We start from the raw sequence: 20,916 nt of genomic DNA, 5'->3' as shown, positions 1-20,916 counted from the left end.
GGCTTGCTAGAACTCTCATAAGAAAATTTTAAAGAAAAATGGACTTTTTTCACTACAACTCATTGCGCAGAACAGAGATTAGTTCAATAGATCTCAAATTTGGCAGAAATACTTGAAAATGCATGAGAAACAACCCATATGAGTCCGGCTGTGATCTGCGAAAAAAGTCGAAAAGTGAACTAGTCTAGTGTACATACATATCAACCGCCTGGCAACTTGATGTTTCGCATACCAATTGCGTATGCCAGTTTTTTCTGGTTCTCTGGTTCTGTCAAATCGAAAATCAAGCTACTTAACATGTCGTAAGGGCGCAAAATATGTCTTCTTTACCTGATTCAATAACTGAAACAAAAGAAATTATTAGCTCATTTATATGTAGAGTGAATCTGTTTTCAAATGTTTAGTCCAAGCAAACGAATAGAACGTTAATTCGTATGTCCTTCATTAGGTCTGAACCTTTTGAACTTTGAACAGCTCAAGATAATTTACTGATATCCGACAGTGTTTTCGGTCAACTGCCTCTTTCACCGAAGCTATTGAGGGCTCTCGTACGCAGGGGGTGACATCCCTATCCTTTGTCATTGATTTTGACAACCATCAAAATTACGGGCCCACGATTTTGTGGGCCCATAACAAACCTATCATTTTGCTGTCAAGGATCTGGACTAGATGTCAAATTCTAGAGTGATTATAAATGATTGCACACTAACACAACAATCATTCTGTTTCTTCATTGGTTGAAATTTTGACTTTTTCAACTCTGTATTGCTTTGAGAGGAAAACACCATAAACGTTTCTCCCGATGGATAGAAAAAAAAAGATTCGTGTTCGCAAGAAGAACCAGATTGCCATCCCCCTGACTCGTACACAATGAATGTAAAATGCAACATAACCATATCAATCATCAAGTAATTTTCACTAATTTTCGAATGACAAAACAATCACATTATAGCAGAATTTTCCTCATTCTATGGAAAAACTGTTCCTTTACAATAAATAAATAGGTTGAATATAGAATTAAAATAATAATTTCGTTTTAAACTTTTTTTCAATCTTTCGAAAGTTATGAATTTGCCTTATTCGTATCACGTGGGTAAAAGTGAATGAAATTTTACAATTGCACTTCAGATTTTTGATCAAATATAGACCTACAATATGTAGCCAAAAAGAGTCAGGGAAAATTTCTCTACATCGTAAAAAAAATTATTACAAATTATCCATAAACTGTAACACAGCTTTACGTGTATAATATGTATTTATTATTTTTTGTTATTTAAGTTGACTGAAACTTGTGGAACTGAAATTACCTACCTATTCAACACGCTTTTGTTTCTTGTCGGTGAGTTCTTTTATGCAGTGTCATATTATAGCTTTTATTGAATCTTTTAGAACATATATCACATTTGAAAGGTTTTTCACCTGTATGGGTTCTAGTGTGGATAGTGAGGTCTCCCCTTAAAATATTAAGATAATTAGTTAGAAATATAACACACTATTTAGTAGAGATGTACCGAATAGTGGTATTCGGCGAACGGCCGAATACCGAATATTGACCTTTCCAACTATTCGGTGAAACGAATATTCGGCTGAATATTCTGTCGAGTTTTTAAGAAAAAAAAACTACAGCAATAATTTAAAATTCCTTCTATTTCTTTCATTAAAATGCTCCTCATGTTTTAGAGTCGATTATTTTCAACCAGATGTGTCTCCTCCAAGAATGGGCTCTCGTCTGTTCAAGATTTCAAGAGTTCAAAACAGGTGTCAACCAATTTTAGATTACTTAGTTGGTATCTAATTAGATGAAGGTCAATTTTGAGCAAAATATCTTCAAAAAAGTAGGTCAAAAGAACAATAACATTTAACCATAAGCATATAATACAATTCGCACGGGCAACTTTCAGCATTTTCGTAGATGATGGAAAGAGTTAAAGAAACATGAACTATCAAAGAACGAAAGAACATAAGCCGTAAATATCATGAATTTTTCGAAAAAGATATAACGGCTCACCGGTAGGACTTGAACCTGCAATCTCCGCTCAAGTCGTTCAAGTCCTGCCGGTGAGCCGTTGTATCTTTTTCGAAAAATTCATGATATTTACGGCTTATGTTCTTTCGTTCTTTGATAGCTCATGTTTCTTTAACTCTTTCCATCATCTACGAAAATGTGATTATTTTCAGGTACAAAGATGTACCAAACGATTTCATAACATCAATATTGGACTTTGAGCAATATTTTTAGAACAACTTGAAAAAAAAAATAGGAAAAATCTAAATCTAATCTAATATTCCAAAACATATAAAAGGAAAGTGAAAATTTTTTTTTGAATTTAAATTTTTCATCGAATCACATCAGCAGCGTTCAAATAAAAAAAAAGATGTTCATTTTACATTTATTTACAAACAAAATTATTTTTGGACGCAAACACTAAAACTTTTTAATGAGGAATTTGAGATTTTTTTTAAATTTGGCAAATAATGTGAAGAATCCCGGGCAAAATTTGGGAACATTTTTCCCAATAGCTGGTCTACTGGCTAGATTTGGCTTATTTCGAGTTATTTACTGAGTTTATCGGCGAGCCCGAATTTATCCAAGAAAATCTGGAATAAACGGTGATCACAGTAGAAAGCGATACTCGTCAGTATTCTCCAGATCAATCTATAGTGAAATATACACGGTTACACATAAGATGTTTCACTGAAATCTTAAGTTTTTGGTAGCTGTTGTTAAATTGGATTATAAAATATCCAAAAGTTATGTTGGAAAATAACTTTTGGATATTTTATGAATTATCCAACATCATTTGAAAAATTTCACATACATATCTGTTATTGTATGAGTTTTAAAATAAATGTTAGGCCTATTTGGCCAAATACTTAGCTCAACTATCCGGTGAGATGAATATTTGGCTAAACGGTCTTTTAGTGGTATTCGTCGCCGAATATTCGACCAACCGAATATTCGGTACATCTCTAGTCTCTAAGTCAGTTTTATTACTTTTTTTTGAAAGCCTTGTCGCAATATTCACAAGCGAACTGCTTTACATCAGAATGTGCCATAAAATAATGATGATATCGAAGCGCTGATTGTGCAAATTTCATTCCACAGAATTTACAAGGATATCTGCAAAAAACATGAATTTATTCAAATTTTCAATTTTTTTTAATAATCTCACCTTTTTATGTCCGTATGCGCTGCGAGAAAATGAGTTCTTAGTGATCTAGTCGAAAGATATACTTTCTCACACTGATCACAAGGATAATTGATTTCTCGTGTGTGTGCTGAGTTTATATGTATTTCCAGGAATCGCTTTTCCGGGTAAGATTTCTCACAAACAGAACAAGGAAACATTGGTCGATCGGGATCGTGTATCGATAAATGTCTGGCAAAATTGAACTTATTTACCAGCTTCCCGCATGTTTGACATTGCACTTTGGGTGCTGAGCTTTTTGGAAGTTTTTCTGTTCTTGGACGACCACGTTTTTTGGTTATTTTGACAGCGGGTAAACGTGTTTCTCCTTTTTTCGGGCGACCTCTTTTATATTTGCGTTCAGTTTCGTGTTTTTCTATACTTTCAGTGCAACTTTGTTCGCTAAGAAATGGCTCATTATTTTCCAATTCAATTTGAACTGGTGGTTCACTATCAGACTCCTCATTATTCTGCTCCTTTTTAATTTTGTCTATTTCCGGGACATTACATTCTTCGTGGTTAACAATATCTGGTGTTGTTTGTTCGTATAATTTTCGGAATATAACATCATTTTGAATACACAACTTCCGAAAATCTTCAAATTGAACAAGAAACTCTTTACACTTGAGGCATATTTGCGTAGAGCAGTTTGTTTTAAGATAAATCTTAAATAAATTTCAGTTCTTTACTGTCACTAGCTGGCTTGCGTATCTAAACGTATGATTTGTTTACTTACCACAATATTTGTCATCCGATATATTATTTTTATCCATGATTCTTTTTTGTTGAGTTCAATCATTTCCGAAATACTTTCTTTCCGAAGACATAATCGACAAACACAAATTCCAGTATTCATGATTAGGGCTGTAGGAAGAAGTCCAAAGAAAAAAAAATCAAATGACTTCAAACACTTTTCTATGCACAATGGAATTGATTCAATTCGACAATTTTTGCAAATAAATGCATGCAATTTTCCATAATTTCAATCTTGCATTCCAAGAGAACACAAGTTGCTGTCTGCTTACAAATATCAACTATTTTAAGTAATTTTCATTTTAAAGTAAAAATATTTCTAAACAAAGTAAACTTTAATTTCGCCTCTCGGCTACTAACTATCGACCAAATTAAGATTAAGCTGAATTCGCAGTTGAATCCAGTGCTTTCTTACCTGACGAATCTTCAGTTTGTTTTGTTCAATTCAATAATGGTTAGCCAAGCACTCATCCTATTAGTTTCTCATTCTACCTGTTGAGAATAGCAAATTATTCATTAGTCTTAATTATATATACTCAACTCACTCAGCAATGCGATTTCATTAATAGACTAGATTATAATATGTTTGATGGCTCTAGAAAAAAAGTTTATAATTCGTATTTATTACTACAAGTTGATGTTGATAAACATACACGCACAAATGTATTCAAACACTTCTGTTTGAAATCTAACTCGATCAGGGATGCCAAGCGACTGTCATTTTCTTTCATTTCACGGACAATAAAAACTACTCATTTTTGAATACTTCGACGTAAATCGCCGCCTCAGTGCAGGAATAAACTAGTGACCTAGAGCGCAACAACCTAAAAGGAGGTAGTTTCGCTTTAATGTAGCAGTGGGTAGAAAGCATACTTGTTTGTTGATTTGCAGCAACCTAAAGGGAGGTAGTTTTGCTTTAAGGTAGCAGTGGGTAGAAAAAATATTTACTGCGTAAACAACAATTTACTTTTGAAACAAAATGCTTCATTCACGGTTTAATGGATTTTAAATAGAAAAAGGAATAAACGATTGCACACACATATAGGATGTCAGTGAAACTTCATGTTTCTTTACAATGATGCAGAATCAGTTTCACATTGTTTTAAAGTAAAATTTTTCAACCACAAACTTGAATCTTTCAATTAAAAAAATGATAAATGTTCTAAAAAATCGTTTTTGTGCAATGTGGATTCTATGCACTTTTGTTCTACATATTTCAATTTTTCTTTTAAAATTATTGTTTACTATCAATCCCTTTATGATGTCTTAATTCCGAGTAGCAAGAGAAGGATGTCAATTTTTGTCCTAATTAGAAACAGTGTACCAACAATAAACCTTTTTATCGTATTATGACTACTCACATCCACCTTAACCCTTCATTTCATGATTTTTTATTTTTTCTTGAAAAAATTCTCAATACTGCGCAATGATGAGTACATGAGGGGAAAAATAATGAAAAAATATCATTTTCACACATTTCGAGTATTTAGCCAAAATATTAATTGTTGCAAATTTGCAACAACATGAAATGGTTATACCTTTTTTTTCCTCACACAAGACAGCTAGATATAAATGTTTACTCTTAGTTTATCTTGCACTAACCATAGTTTTAGCTCAACAACTTCGTAAACCTAGTGTCTGGATACCATTTAGCTGGGGGTAGAACCTAAGTATGCTGGTTATCCACCATGGGTGCACGGATTCACCGCAGTTCTCATCTAAGTATGTGCTTACATCTATTATTGAGATTATCTAATTAGATCGACAAATTTCCAGTTCTTTTTCAGTAACTTCATTTTTTGTGAAAGATTTTATGTGGTTTTATGATCTTCGTGTTCATGGTTTTTAAGCGCAATATACAACAATCTAAAGAAAAGTTCATTCTCGGCTGACAACAACGAATTATAAAACCATTATAACAGAAAAGGTGATTATTGTACATAGTATGCTTATTTTCAAAGAACCAAGTAACTTGAAAATCAGGAAATACAAATTGTTGAAGAAACAATTTGCATTGCTTATTGAAACACCAAAAATGAAAAAACAAAAAAAAACAATATTTTCAATATTTCTTCATAAAAAACACCGATGGATAAAATACCTTCAAAATGCACTCATATAACTTTTGTTGATTTTTTTTAATCATAGGTTTTTTTTTATTAAGGCAATTTACTTATAATTTTCATTTTGCCGAGTGGATCAGTATTTAATCCATGTTAGTAGAGGAAGGAGCCGTAATAGTTGCGGTGACTCAACTGTTAGCTTTGATTCTAATTTGGAAGAGGGAAGGGGAACGTTTAGGGTTCAATATCGAAAACGATTTTCCGATGGTACACATTCAGAATAGTTAACGGAATTATAAGTAGGACTAAAATGAAACTGCTATTTCACCATCATGCACCGTTTCCTTATCACATTCGTTCTGAAAACATTAATACTGAAAACATTAATACTGTTTAAATGATAAAAAGTAATTGAAGCACATTATGGAACTCATGTTACAAACTGTGTACTACATTGTATAATGTTAAGAACATATAATGCATTTGGCATATCTGTTTGGAATAGTCTTCCGAACAGTTTAAAAATCTGCAATAATCTTAAAGTCTTTCGAAGAGAGTGTCATAGCTTTTTCAACGGGGGGACCAGTAAGTAAATAAATAAAACAAACACAAAGAGAAAATTAGTTTAAGTATGATCTTTTTTTTAACTTTGATGCACGAAGTGTACTAACAAAACAAGGAATTAAATTACCTTAAACTACATGTTAAATAAATGAATAAATTAATAAATAAATTCGCATTTAAAAATTCAATGTACTTGTATGAAAAAAAGTATCTTAATAATTAATTTTCTAAAAATGCGAAAATAATTATTTCGAACCCAGAAAATCTTTCCTGGGGATCACAATATCAAATTTAAAATCATAGAAACACAGCGCTCGTTGTATGTGAAAAATTATAGATTCAAACTATTACTACAAAAACTTCAACTACTCAAAAGTCACAAATTTGTACTAAATGTGACCCTTTGGAAATATATTATCGAACTTAATAATCTGAGAATACATTAGAAAACATACTTAGATAGAAACTGCGGTGAATCCGTGCACCCATGGTGGATAACCAACATACAACATACATACATATGTGACCCTTTAGAAATACAATTTTTCAACCTTTATGCAGGATTTCTAACGAGGTTTCGTAAATAATGCCATTTTTTTACTTTATGATACGAATGGTTGATGATCTATTCAAAAGGATTTTTAACTGATTTTTCCCATATTTCTGCATTATTTTCAAAAATGTCTCGGTAACATGATAACATAAAGTTAAAATAATAATACTTTCATCGGAAAACATATACACTGTTTAAACGATGAAACTTTCGGAAACACACTTTGTAGCCCATATACGTAACTAAAGGTGCTACCGTTGCATGATGTTGCAAATTTGCAACAATTAATAAATGGCCATTATATCAGACAAAAATTAAAAAAAAATTCCAAATTGTATTCAATTGTGTTAATTGCATTACTGAAAATGCGAAAATATTGTTTCCAGTCAAATTTTTTTTTGCTCGGTGCGAATTGGACTAGGTCAAAATTCTGAAAAATAAGCCTTTTTTAACATTTCATATTTTTCAGATTGAAGTTGGTCTAGTTTGTACATGTATACTCGGAAAGTCATTTTTTGAAATTAAACCGTATCTAGAAGTTAGAAATATGATTGCCATGAAGAAAAAAGTTGACTATTTGAATTTCTGCATAATTTACAACAGCTTTAATCAATTGTTGCAAATTTGTTACTTTATGAAACGAAGGGTTAAATCATTATACCTATTAACCTTATTCTAACTCTAAGTATGATATTTTCGATAAAACAAAATCTTACCACAATTGGCTTCGTTAGCATTAATTGAGAACTTATGCTAACAAAATTGTATTGGGCTCACCTCCCTCCTAATATGTACTTACTCACTGAATACAGATAATCATAGAATAATATCAAAATGGTTTTCCATGTTAAATTTTTTCCATTTCTCGGATTTTCTAAAAAAAAATATTATAAGCTTTCCTCTTCCATTCCTGTATTCCCAATTCTATTCTCCTACTGCCAGAAAGGAATTGTTTCACATAGAAAAGTTTCTCGTATTGAAATACCATCCCAGGCCAAATTTGCTTTTATTTTCGTAATAAATTCTTGAGTTATGCATAAACTTGAAAGGAAGTACCATCCCCCCTTCCGTTCTCCCCATTGAATGAATGGGTGAGAACTTCATATTCCTAAAAGTATTTTTCGTACTCAAATATTTTGATGCCAAATTTGGTTTCATTTGCTCGAGTTATGCAAAAAATGTGTATGGAAGCCCTCCTTTCACCCTTCATATCTTTCCGCTGAAAAAAAAGGTGAGGCTTAAATTTATAACATTTCTCGTATCAAAATACCCTCACATGTTAAATATGGTTCCATTTGCTCGATCAGCTCTCCAGTTATACTGAAAATTGTAAGGGAAACCTCTCTTCCCCCTTTTCATCCACCTCTTTGAAGGAATGAAGGATACCAAATATTGATAGAAACATGCTTAATTCGTTTTTGAGTTATGTAAGAAATTATAAAAGAGGCCCCCTCCCCTCTTTATATCTACCTACAGGAAAGAGGGAGGGGTCTCAAATAATCACAGAAATATTTTTCGTATCCAAATCCCCTCCCATGCTAAATTTGGTCCTATTTGCTTTATTAGTTTTTGAGCTATGAAAAAATTCCGTATCCAAACACCCTTCCATGCCAAATTTGGTTCCAATACCTTGATCAGTTTTCGAGTTGTATGAAAAATTGTAAGGTAGCCCCCCTCCCCCATGCCTATCACCCCACTGAGAGGAGGGAGGGGTACCTTATATTCATGAAAATATTCCTCGATACTACCCCATGCTATATACTACCCCATGCTAAATGTGATACCATTTGCTTGATTGCTTTTCGACTTATGCAAAAAAATGTATTTTATTTGGGAGGCCCCTCCCCCCTTCATGAGAGAGGGAGGGGTCTCACACCATAATAGGAACCTTTCCCCCCCTCCAACCTGCCAAGTTTCACGCAAATCGGTTCAGTAGTTTCCGAGTCTATAGGGAACAGACAGACAGACAGCCAGACAGAAATCCATTTTTATATATATAGAAAAGCAAATCTTGTGTAAGACCCAATTTATTACCTTAATATATATGGACTTGTTGGAGGTGATAGAAACAAACCATATTCACAGATTTTACTAAACACTTGAAAATTTTTAGATGCGATTAAAATCAGATAAAATTTAAGCAGTCAAAAAATATAATCGTGTAAAATTATGCGTCTAAAAACATTTTTCATTTACCTTTACATTTTAAAGAATTTATTACTTCAAGCGTATGTGTCTTCAGTCAGAATTTAAGACAGCTGAAAAATTCAAAGATATTAATTTCCACCTAGGTATGTATATTAGGGTAGCAGCTAAATGGGTCATGAATTTTTAAAATCGACGATATACCTACATTTGTATGAATTATAGGAACTATGTTCATCAAGTTATGTCGTGAGACGGTATACTTTGTAAATAAAAAATGAAAAAATAAAAACCTACATTTTCCAGATTGGCCCATCTAGGATTAGGGTGCCTCAAAGCGGTCCAAGTTTCAGGTTTTGACGTTCACAAATAACCTTTGGTACGAACGAAATTTTTATTTTTATGCTTAATGACTTAAAAATGCATAAAACGTCAAAATCTGGTGTTATCTCTAATAAAAAAAATTAAAGTATTATTTTTAACCTTTTGATACAAGATTTTTTTTAATTGGTAGGCGACTGACCAAGCTATTAAAATCCTCTATAAATTATCAAAAAAATATTATAATAGATGTTGTTATATACAATTCTGATCCAATAATATTATCGTATTTATTTAATCCCCAATCGCTATTTTCTGTTTTTTTTAAGTTACAATTTGAAAATTGTTTGATTTATTCCAATAAATTTTTAGAAACTTCAACCAAACATATTTTAATCACCGTGAGATGTTGGTGATGGATGGCTGATGGCAAAAAATACTTTGTAAAGATTGCTTTTTTTCGATAAAATAGCGGGTTTCCAAAAATCACTTAAATAAATTTTTTTTATTAAAAGTTGATTTGAAGCTTAGTTGCCAATCTGTTACCAATGTTTACTCCGATGCTTAAAAAACAGTGTCAATTAAAAAATAAGAAATCTTAAAAGTTTTCCTTCTGGGCCTTTGAAAAACCGTGTTTCGGGGCATTAGATTCAAATACCTGTTCATTACTATTTTTTTATGTTCATTTGAATAAACTGTATATTAATTGTGCAGTGAGCTTAAAAGCCACAGCTTTGCTATGTCATCATTTGTCATTGGGTCTCAGAGAAACTTCATGTATCTTTGAAGTTAGGCCGGAACAAATATCAATTGCATCACACCCCTTCTCCCCCCTTCGATATTTCCGAAAAACCCGAAGGGGGAGTAAATAAAGTTTGAAGTATTTTATGGAAATTTTTGAAAAACTGATCAAATATCCGAAAGATTGCAATAGCAAAACACAAATTGTGCTATCTGGGAGTTTTATCAACTTTTGTATTAGTGATTTTATAAAATTTTTCTGATAAAAAAATACTTGATTTATAGGTTTTGTGCAATAGTATACCATGGAATTTTGTGCATACATGCTTTCGTGCAATTGATTCCAATTTATTTGTTATATTAGTCTTATTAAAAAAAAAAAAAATATATATATATATATATATATATATATATATATTTATATATATATATATATATTTATATATATATATATATATGTATATATATATATATATATATATATATATATATATATATATATATATATATATATATATATATATATATATATATATATATATATATATATATATATATATATATATATATATATTTATATATATATATATATATATATATATATATATATATATATATATATATATATATATATATATATATATATATATATATATATATATATATATATATATATATATATATATATATATATATATATATATATATATATATATATATATATATATATATATATATATATATATATATATATATATATAAATATATATATATATATTTTTATATATTTATATATTTATATATATATATTTTTTTTTTTTTTTAATAAGACTAATATAACAAATAAATTGGAATCAATTGCACGAAAGCATGTATGCACAAAATTCCATGGTATACTATTGCACAAAACCTATAAATCAAGTATTTTTTTATCAGAAAAATTTTATAAAATCACTAATACAAAAGTTGATAAAACTCCCAGATAGCACAATTTGTGTTTTGCTATTGCAATCTTTCGGATATTTGATCAGTTTTTCAAAAATTTCCATAAAATACTTCAAACTTTATTTACTCCCCCTTCGGGTTTTTCGGAAATATCGAAGGGGGGAGAAGGGGTGTGATGCAATTGATATTTGTTCCGGCCTAACTTCAAAGATACATGAAGTTTCTCTGAGACCCAATGACAAATGATGACATAGCAAAGCTGTGGCTTTTAAGCTCACTGCGCAATTAATATACAGTTTATTCAAATGAACATAAAAAATAGTAATGAACAGGTATTTGAATCTAATGCCCCGAAACACGGTTTTTCAAACGCCCAGAAGGAAAACTTTTAAGATTTCTTATTTTTTAATTGACACTGTTTTTTAAGCATCGGAGTAAACATTGGTAACAGATTGGCAACTAAGCTTCAAATCAACTTTTAATAAAAAAAATTTATTTAAGTGATTTTTGGAAACCCGCTATTTTATCGAAAAAAAGCAATCTTTACAAAGTATTTTTTGCCATCAGCCATCCATCACCAACATCTCACGGTGATTAAAATATGTTTGGTTGAAGTTTCTAAAAATTTATTGGAATAAATCAAACAATTTTCAAATTGTAACTTAAAAAAAACAGAAAATAGCGATTGGGGATTAAATAAATACGATAATATTATTGGATCAGAATTGTATATAACAACTTCTATTATAATATTTTTTTGATAATTTATAGAGGATTTTAATAGCTTGGTCAGTCGCCTACCAATTAAAAAAAATCTTGTATCAAAAGGTTAAAAATAATACTTTAATTTTTTTTATTAGAGATAACACCAGATTTTGACGTTTTATGCATTTTTAAGTCATTAAGCATAAAAATAAAAATTTCGTTCGTACCAAAGGTTATTTGTGAACGTCAAAACCTGAAACTTGGACCGCTTTGAGGCACCCTAATCCTAGATGGGCCAATCTGGAAAATGTAGGTTTTTATTTTTTCATTTTTTATTTACAAAGTATACCGTCTCACGACATAACTTGATGAACATAGTTCCTATAATTCATACAAATGTAGGTATATCGTCGATTTTAAAAATTCATGACCCATTTAGCTGCTACCCTAATATACATACCTAGGTGGAAATTAATATCTTTGAATTTTTCAGCTGTCTTAAATTCTGACTGAAGACACATACGCTTGAAGTAATAAATTCTTTAAAATGTAAAGGTAAATGAAAAATGTTTTTAGACGCATAATTTTACACGATTATATTTTTTGACTGCTTAAATTTTATCTGATTTTAATCGCATCTAAAAATTTTCAAGTGTTTAGTAAAATCTGTGAATATGGTTTGTTTCTATCACCTCCAACAAGTCCATATATATTAAGGTAATAAATTGGGTCTTACACAAGATTTGCTTTTCTATATATATAAAAATGGATTTCTGTCTGGCTGTCTGTCTGTCTGTTCCCTATAGACTCGGAAACTACTGAACCGATTTGCGTGAAACTTGGCAGGTTGGAGGGGGGGAAAGGTTCCTATTATGGTGTGAGACCCCTCCCTCTCTCATGAAGGGGGGAGGGGCCTCCCAAATAAAATACATTTTTTTGCATAAGTCGAAAAGCAATCAAGCAAATGGTATCACATTTAGCATGGGGTAGTATATAGCATGGGGTAGTATCGAGGAATATTTTCATGAATATAAGGTACCCCTCCCTCCTCTCAGTGGGGTGATAGGCATGGGGGAGGGGGGCTACCTTACAATTTTTCATACAACTCGAAAACTGATCAAGGTATTGGAACCAAATTTGGCATGGAAGGGTGTTTGGATACGGAATTTTTTCATAGCTCAAAAACTAATAAAGCAAATAGGACCAAATTTAGCATGGGAGGGGATTTGGATACGAAAAATATTTCTGTGATTATTTGAGACCCCTCCCTCTTTCCTGTAGGTAGATATAAAGAGGGGAGGGGGCCTCTTTTATAATTTCTTACATAACTCAAAAACGAATTAAGCATGTTTCTATCAATATTTGGTATCCTTCATTCCTTCAAAGAGGTGGATGAAAAGGGGGAAGAGAGGTTTCCCTTACAATTTTCAGTATAACTGGAGAGCTGATCGAGCAAATGGAACCATATTTAACATGTGAGGGTATTTTGATACGAGAAATGTTATAAATTTAAGCCTCACCTTTTTTTTCAGCGGAAAGATATGAAGGGTGAAAGGAGGGCTTCCATACACATTTTTTGCATAACTCGAGCAAATGAAACCAAATTTGGCATCAAAATATTTGAGTACGAAAAATACTTTTAGGAATATGAAGTTCTCACCCATTCATTCAATGGGGAGAACGGAAGGGGGGATGGTACTTCCTTTCAAGTTTATGCATAACTCAAGAATTTATTACGAAAATAAAAGCAAATTTGGCCTGGGATGGTATTTCAATACGAAAAACTTTTCTATGTGAAACAATTCCTTTCTGGCAGTAGGAGAATAGAATTGGGAATACAGGAATGGAAGAGGAAAGCTTATAATATTTTTTTTTAGAAAATCCGAGAAATGGAAAAAATTTAACATGGAAAACCATTTTGATATTATTCTATGATTATCTGTATTCAGTGAGTAAGTACATATTAGGAGGGAGGTGAGCCCAATACAATTTTGTTAGCATAAGTTCTCAATTAATGCTAACGAAGCCAATTGTGGTAAGATTTTGTTTTATCGAAAATATCATACTTAGAGTTAGAATAAGGTTAATAGGTATAATGATTTAACCCTTCGTTTCATAAAGTAACAAATTTGCAACAATTGATTAAAGCTGTTGTAAATTATGCAGAAATTCAAATAGTCAACTTTTTTCTTCATGGCAATCATATTTCTAACTTCTAGATACGGTTTAATTTCAAAAAATGACTTTCCGAGTATACATGTACAAACTAGACCAACTTCAATCTGAAAAATATGAAATGTTAAAAAAGGCTTATTTTTCAGAATTTTGACCTAGTCCAATTCGCACCGAGCAAAAAAAAAATTTGACTGGAAACAATATTTTCGCATTTTCAGTAATGCAATTAACACAATTGAATACAATTTGGAATTTTTTTTTAATTTTTGTCTGATATAATGGCCATTTATTAATTGTTGCAAATTTGCAACATCATGCAACGGTAGCACCTTTAGTTACGTATATGGGCTACAAAGTGTGTTTCCGAAAGTTTCATCGTTTAAACAGTGTATATGTTTTCCGATGAAAGTATTATTATTTTAACTTTATATTATCATGTTATCGAGACATTTTTGAAAATAATGCAGAAATATGGGAAAAATCAGTTAAAAATCCTTTTGAATAGATCATCAACCATTCGTATCATAAAGTAAAAAAATGGCATTATTTACGAAACCTCGTTAGAAATCCTGCATAAAGGTTGAAAAATTGTATTTCTAAAGGGTCACATATGTATGTATGTTGTATGTTGGTTATCCACCATGGGTGCACGGATTCACCGCAGTTTCTATCTAAGTATGTTTTCTAATGTATTCTCAGATTATTAAGTTCGATAATATATTTCCAAAGGGTCACATTTAGTACAAATTTGTGACTTTTGAGTAGTTGAAGTTTTTGTAGTAATAGTTTGAATCTATAATTTTTCACATACAACGAGCGCTGTGTTTCTATGATTTTAAATTTGATATTGTGATCCCCAGGAAAGATTTTCTGGGTTCGAAATAATTATTTTCGCATTTTCAGAAAATTAATTATTAAGATACTTTTTTTCATACAAGTACATGTATAAATATATATATATATATATATATATATATATATATATATATATATATATATATATATATATATATATATATATATATATATATATATATATATATATATATATATCATCTTTAAACATCACATCTTTTATCATCGAAACATTTTTATGACTGAGAATTGATTTTCAGTTTTAAGTCTCATAGAGGACGAATGACCATGTTGGTTAAAATCCTCTATAAATAAACAAAAAAAAAAGAAAATAAAAAAAAGTCTCATAAATAGGCGGCATGATTGTTTTCATGCGGTAAAACTTATTGTTCAATCAAAACTAAAATTTCAAATAAGAAACTTCAAAAGAAGGAAAATAGCAGGATCCGAATCAAGCAAATCTAATCTGTAAACTGCTACGTACTGTTTCAATCTCTGATTTTTATACTCGCCTATTTAAAAAAAAACACTTTGTGGCAAAACTGTAACTAATAGGCAAAACTGAGCTAATAGCGATTCAGATAGCCAAGAAAACACCTCATTTAATTCGAAACCTTCCACGTTTGTCATAGATTTTGAATACTTTGTGGCAAAACTTAACAGGAGAAGAAAAATTATACTGCAAGCTACATATGTATGTTTTTGCAACAATTTGAAAAGGTACAACAGCTTACCAGTAATAATTCTCTGTTTCAACGTTAATCAAATTATTACTTGTATGATGAAACGGCATTCCCAAGCGCCGAAAAAAAGATATGAATCATCATTACTTGATAAGCGCAATCCGCATAACCCTAGCCTAGCCGAACGCATACCTCGTATTACGAATGAAAAATGCTCTCGTTATATTTTCATCAACAGTCAGCAGTAGAAAACTCAAACGTGTTTGTGCTGTTAATAAAATATTTTTTCTATTTTGAATAATAAAACTTTAGGGAATTAGCACTTTACGATGTACTAAATTATTTGTTTTTTGGTTCCAATGAGAATTAGTTCAATACAAACTTATCATCGATGACTGTTAAAGGCATAATCAAAAGAAAAAAAAACATCGATGGAATGTACACTTATAAAATAAGATCGTATGCTTTCAATGGATTATATTAAAATGAATGTTTCTTTTTTTTGTTGATTTCCTAAAAGTTGACTCATTCGGAAAATATTAATTTTGAATGAACAACATTATCACGTTTGAGTTTTCCTGGGCTTACCACTGATAACAAAAGATACGTGTAGTGCTCACGTCGTTACAAAGGAAATTCCATTTTAAGCTGCAACTTATCTCGAAAAGTACACATGGAGAAGCAATTAGAGCATTTTTCATTTCACTTTCACGCTCGGCGAATGAGTCAAGAGATGATGACTCAGTTTTATCGGGCGTCTGGAATTGCCGTTTCATAACCATAGCTCAGACATAATATGTACCTAAACGTGATATTAATAACGTTACTTAATTGATCGGCCTTATAGGTGAAAAGTGATATCCTTTGTTCTTACTAAATCTTAAGATTATGAAATTTCTATAGGCGGATAGGAAGTTAAAAGAAATGTACAGTCTTACCTTGCTAAAATTGTCATAAAACCGCACGGAATAGTTATTTTTACATTTTTTTAGCTATATGATCAAAAGATGTTGTTTGAAAACATGCTTTCATAAAGGTTTTCGTTCTAGAATAAAAATTGTATTTAATTGAATAATTAGAAATGTGGGAAGGCATCCAAATTCAAAATTTTAATTCGTTTTTACAAATTCTACAATCACTCGAATAACGAACACAGATTTAAATCAAGTTTCTCATAATGATATTTGATATTCTTCGATTTACCACTCAGCCCTTGAATATCAGTTCAATTGAGTTCAAATAGTTATTAAAAAATCTGAATTCCCATTGAAAATTAACATTGAGAACTTCAATCTGTTAAAATTTTCGAAGCATTTCCCATTGTTTAGCTAAATTTTATCGTAAACGCAAAATTCAAAAAACAAAGGCGGTCATAGGGTAAAACAAGAAAATTGTGTTACAAGAAACAGAGCTCAAAAAACACTCTTCGGTGCTGAGCAGTATAACTCAATTTGAAACCATCTTAGAATATTTTCAAGACGGCCTTAATACTTAAGCACTTTACAGAAATTTGGAAAAAGAGGCTCTTTTTATTAAAAACAAAAATGAACAATACTCAAATTCTAGAATGAAGTAGAAGCAAGAGTTTATACTGTACTCTCAAATATCTGGAACGTTGAGCGTGAAATTTTATATACTGCAAATTTTCAGGCCCATGTGATTTGTTTAATAGTTACAAGGCTCTGTGTCTGGGGGTAAAGGGTTCCCTTGAAACACAACCCGAATATTTTAAATTAATTTTCTTTTAATTCCAATTTAAATTAAAATTAAAATGATTTTTTTTGTATTGTTGGGCAAATAATTATGTAGTCATTTGATTTATTGTATTGGTAGGTAGACCCGCCTCTGTTTTAAAGATTCATACAATACAATTCGAAGGCTAAAATATTGCAATACTCGAATATTCATCAAGTGACTTTGTAAAGGGCGGATTCTCATACGAAATCAGGAACAAATTTCAAATCTATATATAGGAGAGAGTGGGGTAACGTTGACCATGGGGAAACGTGGGCCACTCTAAATATCTCAGCTGTGTGTTGAGATAAAAATCTCAATCCAACTGTTATCGTTGTCGCTTTGCGTAAGCATGTTTTTCTATATGTTGTTGACTTATGTACGTATCATATGCTTCTTTTATTCAACTAGCCTAGAAAAATGTACATACATAATTCCGCAAAATTGCATCCGTGGGAGACCTAAAGTACATAATAAAAATATGCTCATACGCTTATGATCTTAGTTTTTTCATGTTCACAGGAATTTTTGATGAAACATCAATAAGTCATCCAAACGCAACTAATTTGTAAATCATTGCTTGTGACGAATCATGAGCCACATTTTGTGGGGTATCTTGGGCCACCTATATTTTGATGGTTTTATGCACATTCTGATCTTAAAATTCGTTATTACTATCTGTAAAGTTTTCTTATGCCAAATGAAGAGTTATGAAAAATGTTTTGTCAATTTTTTTTAATGCGATAGAGACGAACATAAAGGAATTTTGCCGAAACGTTCGCGAGCCCGGTTCTTTTTTATTTCCTCATCTGAAATTGCTTTAAAATAACAAAATGAATTATGAAATTTCAGTTTTGGGTTAACTTATAAACTTTGCACGTTATCTAGTAAATCTGGATTAGGTGGCCCACGTTTCCTCACAGTTTTTCAAAATAAAAATAAAAACTTTTTTTGAAACAGTCAGAACTTGGGAAATTAATGTATTTAAAAAATAAAAAAAAACCTAATGATACCTTAAAAATGTAGAAGACCTTTCCATTTACTTATTCCTTTTTACTTTAAAAAGAAATTATGAGGCAAAGAAAAAAAGTAACTCATGATACCCCACTCTCCCCTATAAAAATGAATGTTTGTCTGTCTGTCTATAAGGCATTTCCCCACTTGTCAAACGAACAGCTGATTTCTCATGTTTACATTTTCTCGGCATATCGTGGTAGGGTAAACATAACAACAACATTACGCATGTTCACTGACCAGATAGAAACGAAATAAAATTGGCAATCCAATTGTTGTGGTTTTGCAAGCGCACCTTGATGAGAAGAATATAAATTCTTTATTTAATGAATTGTAAGTTCATAACAAGTTAAGACATGAAGGTATGTTCATGATTTTAATTAAATAGTTTTTAAAATAAAGCATTGAACAGTGCTTATCATCAAAGATCAAAATGGCGACCAGTTGGTGTTTACATTTTTCAAAACAAAAAAAACGTTACCCTACCACAATCTGTCTCAGGAAATACTCTATACACTCAAAAACTACTGAACCGATCAATGTGAAATTTCGCATGTAAGAGTTTATGGGTCGGAGATGGTTTCTGAAATACTTAAAACCAGCTCCGACTCAAAGGAGGGGGGCTTCCATACAAAATTAATGAAAATTTGACACAATTCCAACAATTTATGGAAACTACCGGATCAACTCACGTGAAATTTGGTGTGTAGCTGTTTTCAAGACCGGCAATGGTTTTTAAAATACTTTAAAACCTCTCCGCATCCAAAAAGAGAGGGCTCCCATACATAATTAACAAAAAATTGACACAATTGGAACAATTTTCGGAAACTACTGAACCGACAAACGTGAAATTTGAGGTGTAGTCTGTTTGAAGATCAGTTATGGTTTCTATAATACTTTGAAACCGTTCCAAATCCAGAAAAAAAGGGGTCTCCAATACAAAGGTAACGAAAATTTTAACAATACTCGAAGGATTTTTGTTACAAATTGATAAACCTAAGCGTTTTGACGCAATGAAATGATTTATTGAATTGACAAATAAGTTTTAAGTAAAAAGCAATTGCTTCGGAAGCTGTTACAACGAATCATTCACTTCACACCTGCTCCGGAAAAATAAACTGCTCATGCTAGTCGAAGTATCTGACTCACGAAACTGCTCGAAAATAGTTTAAGAAATTGCTAGTGCTACATATCAGCCAATGTTCCAAGTTTCCAATCGCTAGCCCCTTCCCGTCACGTGATTTGCCGATTTCCATCCAAAATTCCTTGTCCATTATTCGTTGCTAATAAATTGCTCGTTGCGCGTAATACCCGCAGCTAACCCCACTACCTGGACGTGATGTTGCTGTTTTGGGTCCCGAACACCATCAGGACTTTGTTGCACTCCGCACGCTACTCCTGATATAAAGAACAGACGCGTGCGGAGCCCCCCAGTTAGTTTTCGACCAAAACATCCACCGGGGTTGGGTACCGGATCTCCGTTAAAGTTGCTCGCACCCCAGCCAGCATCACGGGGAAGTTGGAGATCAGAGTTGTAAGACGAGAGGTGATATGATAATTACCCGAAAGTTACGTGTATGGGGTCTCATGTTGCACATTTCCTACCATTCGCCAGCCAAAAAGTAATTCAATTCAAAATTCTACCAATCAAAGAACAGTGGTCATTTCATGAAGAAAAATAAATATTTTTCCATACTGGAAATAAAAACATCAAATCGCTTCTTTTTTAACATCGTAAATTGGTTTGAGTTCGAACTCAAAATAGAAAAAAAAGTAAAACCAATGTATTCCACAAATTGGGAATTATTACAAAATCTTCGCATTGACATTCCAAACTCAAGTTGCAGCATTAATTTCAAAAAGGTTGCTCTACTATATTGAAATCTAATCTAGAATAAATTTTTATAGATTCAAAATAATTTAAAAACATTTATTTTTTATTGGAAGGTGTAGCAAAGCAAACCGGGTCAGCTAAGTTAGTGTGTATAAAATGCTGTTGATTCAAACATTTTAAAGCTTATACATATGTATATTGTGAATGAATTTCTATAATTCTTATCTGATTAGTCTAATTCTATTTTTAATTTTTATTTTATGTTGAAGAAACGATTATTGATAAGCAAAAATACAAAATAAAGGTTGACAAACGAAAGCAATCGAAATAGCGCAACCGCCGCCTGTAAAGTGTAAAGGCCACTTGGCTTAAGGCTTAAAGCAATCATTCAAAGCGATGATAAACATGATGATGGAACATAAAAATGGATGTTCCAATGTTCCAAAAAAAAAACTGTGATTGGCGGAAGTGAGACGATTCTCGCCCAACAACTAAACTTGCACACACATACATACCCAATTAGTAGCTAAGAAGATTTTCGCAGAATCCAGCTGCTACGAGATGATACCTACGTCACTTCGTTGGCTACTGACTAGAAGGCATCCCAATGGGTGAGCGCCAAATCAGTACATGCGCACGTGCT

General features: G+C 31.6%; 1 protein-coding gene across 1 annotated transcript; it reads right to left on the bottom strand.

Moving 5' to 3' along the window:
• Positions 1–1,220: 1,220 nt before the first annotated feature.
• LOC129749075 (zinc finger protein 37-like) lies at positions 1,221–4,614 on the bottom strand. Its single transcript, XM_055743921.1, has 6 exons — positions 4,487–4,614; positions 4,357–4,433; positions 3,925–4,052; positions 3,174–3,853; positions 2,996–3,121; positions 1,221–1,454 (listed from the first exon to the last, which is right to left on the bottom strand). The coding sequence occupies exons 3-6, from the start codon at positions 4,042–4,044 to the stop codon at positions 1,316–1,318; spliced, it is 1,065 nt and encodes a 354-aa protein (XP_055599896.1). The 5' UTR covers positions 4,045–4,052; positions 4,357–4,433; positions 4,487–4,614; the 3' UTR covers positions 1,221–1,315.
• Between the last annotated feature and the right edge of the window lie 16,302 nt (positions 4,615–20,916).

This window comes from Uranotaenia lowii, chromosome 2, assembly GCF_029784155.1.
Source record: "Uranotaenia lowii strain MFRU-FL chromosome 2, ASM2978415v1, whole genome shotgun sequence".
Lineage (NCBI taxonomy): Eukaryota > Metazoa > Arthropoda > Insecta > Diptera > Culicidae > Uranotaenia > Uranotaenia lowii.
This window is presented reverse-complemented; position numbering and strand designations above follow the sequence as displayed.